This window comes from Phlebotomus papatasi, chromosome 1 (assembly GCF_024763615.1).
Source record: "Phlebotomus papatasi isolate M1 chromosome 1, Ppap_2.1, whole genome shotgun sequence".
NCBI lineage: Eukaryota > Metazoa > Arthropoda > Insecta > Diptera > Psychodidae > Phlebotomus > Phlebotomus papatasi.
In genome coordinates this window covers 21452570-21458266 of record NC_077222.1, presented here as the reverse complement: position 1 = coordinate 21458266, position 5697 = coordinate 21452570, and the positions used below count along the sequence as shown (strand labels likewise).

Genomic DNA, 5697 nt, shown 5'->3' with positions numbered 1-5697 from the left:
CTATCAAGCAAAGGGAAAATTTGTCGTATGCAAGAGTTAAGGCGATTCTGAACGAGATCGATGTGCAGACCGCAGCTTGTGAAAAGATTCTGGTGCAAATAGAAACTGAGGCTGCCAAGGAATCTCCTGAGATTCAGGAGAAAGAATACAAGGATGGAGAAGCCCTCTGGGTCAGAATTTCTGAGTTGAGGTGTGAAGCGCATGTCGCGTTGACAGAATTGCAGCCAAATAACTCTCAAGATGTTCCTAACGTATCGACAAATGACAGTGCCAATTCTCTTGAAGAAATCATGAAGAGAGTCTTCACTCAACAAGAACGATCTCTGCAGGCTAGTAGGACTAAGCTACCACAGCTGGATTTGATGACCTTCTCTGGGAATTACACAGATTGGCAGGGCTTCAAGGATATGTTTGAAGTTACAATACACAATAACAAGTCCCTGTCCAATGTAGAGAAGCTACAATACCTTAGGTCGTCCTTGAAGGGGGATGCTGTATCTGAGATTAAGAATATGGCTACCACAAGTGACAACTATGAAACAGCGTGGAACAAACTCAAGGAACAATTCGACAAGAAGCCACAAATAGCAACAGCCCACATTGAGCGCTTCCTGAAGCAGCAGCCGGTGAAAGAAGCAAAGATTTCTCTGATCAAGCAGTCTTACAATGTCTACAAGGATAGCATCGAAGCACTGGAAAAAATGGGCGAAGGATACTCCGGCAAGGATGTCTGGCTTGTGCATTTGATGCAATCATCAATGGATTCCGAGACTCGTAGACTCTGGTCACAAGAAGTTAAGCGTGGAGATGTTCCATCCATTGCTAAATGGTTCGATTTCCTGAGAAGGAGGATGGATTCTCTTGAAGTCTATGGAGAAACACAGGAAGGCCAAGCTAGCAAGGAGAACAAGGGTTCCTATTCCAAGAAAGATAGGAACGATGGCACCATTAAGGCTCATCATACGGAGGAAGCCAAGTGTTTGAAATGTAGCCAAGCTCATCTATTGTTTCAATGTGAGAAATTCGCGAAGTTGTCTGTGGAGAACAAGCGTAGTTTCGTGGCTGACAAGAACGTGTGCTTTAATTGCTTGAAGGAAGGTCACCGTGCCAAGGATTGTCGCAGCAAGGGAAGATGTCAAAAATGTCATAAGAGGCATAACACGCTGCTGCACGAAGAAACTTCAAGCTCGAATTCCACAACGAGTCCTGCAGTAGATACACACAAGAAGATTTCAGACTCCGAAGCAGAGTCAACCAAGAAGGATGCGCCTAAAGACACTCCTGTCTCAGTACATCATGTTGCCTCCACCACGAAGATGATTTTACTACCAACGGCATTGGTGAATGTTGAAGATGCCAGTGGAGACCAGCAGACATGTCGAGTCTTAATTGATCAGGGTTCTGAGTGTACTTTGATCTCAGAAGCATGCGCTCAAAGATTGAATTTGAGGCGCCACAACGCAAGACTTGCCATCAAGGGGACAGGACAAGCAAATGTTGGCTATACGAAAGGTGCAATTGATCTCAATGTCTCTTCACGATACGATAAGCACCAGAAGATCGCAGTCAAGGCCTACATTCTGGACAAATTGACCAGCAAGTTGCCTGGACGAACCATTACACTGGATGAAATGAAGCATATTGAGGGACTTACGTTGGCTGATCCACAATTCAACCATCCTGCGAAGATTGACATAATTCTTGGCATGGAGTATGCATGGGAAATCAACCTTCCGGACAAGAGATCAGCACCAGGATACCCTATTGCGCAGCTTACCATGTTCGGCTGGGTCTTAGGGGGAGTTGTCACTCAAAGTGCTGAGGAGACTTCAGTACAGGTGCTTCATACACATTGTGACATTGAGAATTCTCTTAAAAGATTCTGGGAAGCTGAGGAGGAGTTACCGGAAAGGAAAATCCTGACAAAAGAAGAGCAGCTTTGTGAAGATGATTTCGTTGCAACACACAAGCGAGATAAGTCAGGAAGATTCACGGTCAAATTATGCTTCCAAACTGATCGTGGGAAGTTTGGTAACTCTCTGTCGGCAGCTCAAGCACGATTGTCTGTGATGGAACGCAAGTTCAAGAAGTATCCAGAGTTCCACAAGCAATACGCAGACTTCATGGACGAATATATCTCTCTCGGACACATGGAGGAGGTTCCAGAAGACGAGAGAATCAAAGAAGAGTCTTACATCATTCCACATCAGGCCGTTGTTCGACCCTCAAGCACAACCACAAAATTGAGGGTGGTCTTCGATGCCTCAAGTAAGTCCTCCAGCGGTGTTTCTTTGAATGATGCATTGGCTATTGGACCTCAAGTCCAAGATGATCTTCTGTCAATTATGATGAGGTTCAGAACGTACAAGATTGCTTTCCAAGCCGATGTTGAGAAGATGTACCGGCAGGTACAAATAGCTGCAGAAGACCAAGATTTCCAAAGAGTGCTTTGGCGTCCGAATCCCCAAGAGCCTATGAAGTTGTATCGGCTGAAGACTGTCACCTACGGCACTGCAAGTGCACCGTATCTTGCCACAAGAACCTTGCAGCAAATGGCAATTGATTCCAAGGAGACTTATCCGGAAGCAAGTGCAGGGATAGAAAGTGGGTTCTATATGGATGATTTGCTTTACGGAACCGAAACAGTGCAAGAAAGTGTTTGTGTCAGTGACCAAATTAAGAATATTCTGCAAGGGGGAGGATTCATGCTACGAAAATGGACGTCCAATGCTAAAGAGGTCTTGCAGACAAAAGCTCAGGATGAACTAGCTACCGTTGGCCAAGATGAAGAAAATGGAGTCGCTACTCTAGGTATGAGGTGGCTCCCAACGGAAGACGTGATGAAGCTAGAGCTTCACCTTCCTCAAGAAGTCAGAACTCGTAGAGCATTTCTTTCGGAAGCAGCAAAAGTCTATGATCCCATGGGAATTATAGCACCAGTTACAATTACGTTCAAGATGCTCTTCCAGAAGGTGTGGACAACAACAAAGAACTGGGACGATGATCTTTCTGAGGAAGATCAGAAGGAGTATGATGTTATAAGAAAGGAATTTGAATTGCTGAAATCAGCCCATGTTGAAAGACGTCTTCCTCACAATGGAGCCTTTATGGAATTACATGCATTTGCGGATGCATCAGAAAAGGCGTTTGGTGTTGTGATTTACGCACGAATGTTGATTCATGGTGATTATCACGTGTGTTTGTTCATAGCAAAATCCAAAGTTGCTCCATTGAAGCCAACATCAATACCCCGAATGGAACTCAAAGCTGCTTTGCTGCTTAGTGAAGTAGTCAAAAAGATCAAGGACTCATTCATCCACTTGGAAGTGAATGTAACAGCATGGAGTGACTCAACCACTGTGCTTCAGTGGCTACAATCCCATCCCCGAAAGTGGCAGAAGTATGTGGCTCAGAGAACTGCGCAGATTCTAGAGGTACTTCCTCCACATCATTGGCGATATGTACCGAGCAAGCAAAACCCGGCGGATTGTTTGTCACGAGGAGTCAAGCCCAGTGAATTAGTTAGTCATCCTCTTTGGTGTACGGGTCCCAAGTGGTTGTCCCAGGATTCCAGTACCTGGCCAGAAAACAAAGTAATTGTTCCTGCTGATACTGGCGAGGAGAAGATAGTCAAGAAGATGCTTGCCCACACCACAAGAAAATGTAAGTTTTCACTTTATGAGTTCTTACAAGATATGTCAAGTTTCAGTAAGATGGTGAGCATTGGAGCTCATCTCATCCGGTTAAGTACGAAGAAAGCGGAGCGTCAAAAGGGTCCCCTAACTGTTCAAGAACGCAGAAGCTCTCTGAAACGTCTCATCCGAGACATCCAAGAAGAATGTTTCAGTGAGGAAATTTCCCGATGTAGACAGGGGGAGCCAGTCCCGAAGGGTAGTCGACTTGTGAAGCTGGTGCCTTTCTTAGACGATGACCAAATTCTGAGGGTGCGAGGACGATTGAGATTTGCAAATTTGATGTACGACGCTCGCCACCCAATAATTCTCCCTGGAGGTCATCGCTTTACTGAGTTGCTGATAGAGTACTCTCACAAGATACATCTACATGCTGGTTTCAATCTGCTGACCAGCATTCTACGCAGTGAATACTGGATTGTGGGAGGGAGAAATGCGACCAGGAAAGTATTGAACAAATGCATCAGATGTTTCCAGCATCGACCAACGCTCCAATCACCAGTGATGGCGAATCTCCCAGCAGTTAGAGTCAATCAGATTCGCCCCTTCGTGAACACAGGATGTGATTATGCTGGGCCGTTTGAGATCAAGGCTTCAAATCTTCGAAACAGCCGTTACGTGAAGGGATACATATGTCTTTTCATATGTATGACGACTAAGGCAGTTCACCTAGAAGCTGTTGGTGACCTGTCTTCTGATGGATTCATCAACGCCCTGAAGCGATTTGTTGCTCGACGAGGGTATTGTCAAAATATTTATTGCGACAATGGTCGAAATTTCGTCGGAGCCAGTGCTGCCACCAAGGATGATGAAGTGCGAATGCGAGGAAAAGTCAGCAGAATTATGGCAGAAGCAAACATCCAGTTCCACTTCAACCCACCATATGCACCAACCTTTGGAGGTTTGTGGGAACGAGCAATCGGGTCTACAAAGTATCATCTTAGGCGTGTGATGGGTGATATGAAGCTCACATTCGAGGCCTTCACCACTATCCTTTGTGAGATAGAGGCTTGCCTAAACTCGAGACCTCTTTGTGCAATGTCAGTGGAACCAGAAAATGAAGAGATTTTGACTCCGGGTCATTTTCTAATTGGCCATTCGCTGAAGTTACTACCAAGTGAAGACAAGACGGACATTCCAATCAATCGTCTGCAGAGGTACGAGCTGATTCAACGAGTAGTCCAGAGCTTCTGGAAACGATGGAAGAATGAGTACCTGACGAGCCTACAGCAAAGACCAAAGTGGACCAAGGACAAGAGTTCGTTGGAGATTGGAGATTTGGTCCTAATCAAAGAAGACAACGTCAAACCAGGAGAGTGGGCTCGAGGCAGAGTGATGGAATGTCATCCAGGAAAGGACAACGTCACCCGAGTGGTGACTCTGAGGACAGCAGACGGAATAGTCAAAAGAGCTGCAAACAAATTGGCGAAATTACCAATTGAGTAATTTCGAGGGGGAGAATGTCGACTATTCCGCGGAAGTATCCACGGCACTTTGGTTATGGGGCGACTGGAAGGAGAAAGTGTGACGCCCCTAGCGGGAAAATTTTGAAATGGGTAGTCTTGAGAAAATTTGTCAAAGAAGAAGGAGTGAAGAACAGCGTGTGTGAAATATTTTTTGAGAATTGGTGAGAATAAATTAGTTTGTTGTAATAAAAAGTTTTTCTCTGGAGCGGTGGTCAGCATCTGGATCCTGTGGCGTTTATCCGGTCGTTCGCGACGGATTGTAATTGCTATTTTATCATTTTAAAGGTAACCAACAAGGGAGTGAGTCCATTTGACTTGCAGGAGTTTTCATAGGAGTGATATTTTATTTTAAGGTAATTCACGAGGAGAAAGAAGCCATTATCAGGGCAGGGGTTCTAAACCTTCGTGTTTTATTTTAATTAAAGGTACGTCCTCCACACATTGTTAGTACTTCACCACAGCTAAATAAGACTAAAGTAAACACGAAGTTCTGCTGTCATAGTTCTCGTAAGCAATTGCTCACACTGAATTTTCAACAA

At 44.9% G+C, this 5697-nt stretch overlaps 1 protein-coding gene across 1 annotated transcript; it reads left to right on the top strand.

Moving 5' to 3' along the window:
• The first annotated feature begins 290 nt into the window (after positions 1-290).
• LOC129799655 (uncharacterized) lies at positions 291-5138 on the top strand. The gene has a single exon (XM_055843755.1). It carries the CDS (start codon positions 291-293, stop codon positions 5136-5138), a length of 4848 nt encoding a protein of 1615 aa, XP_055699730.1.
• The last annotated feature ends 559 nt before the right edge of the window (positions 5139-5697 follow it).

Coding starts and splice junctions, on each gene's coding strand:
- LOC129799655 (XM_055843755.1), top strand. CDS start 291: ATGAAGAGAGTCTTCACTCAACAAGAACGATCTCTGCAGGCTAGTAGG.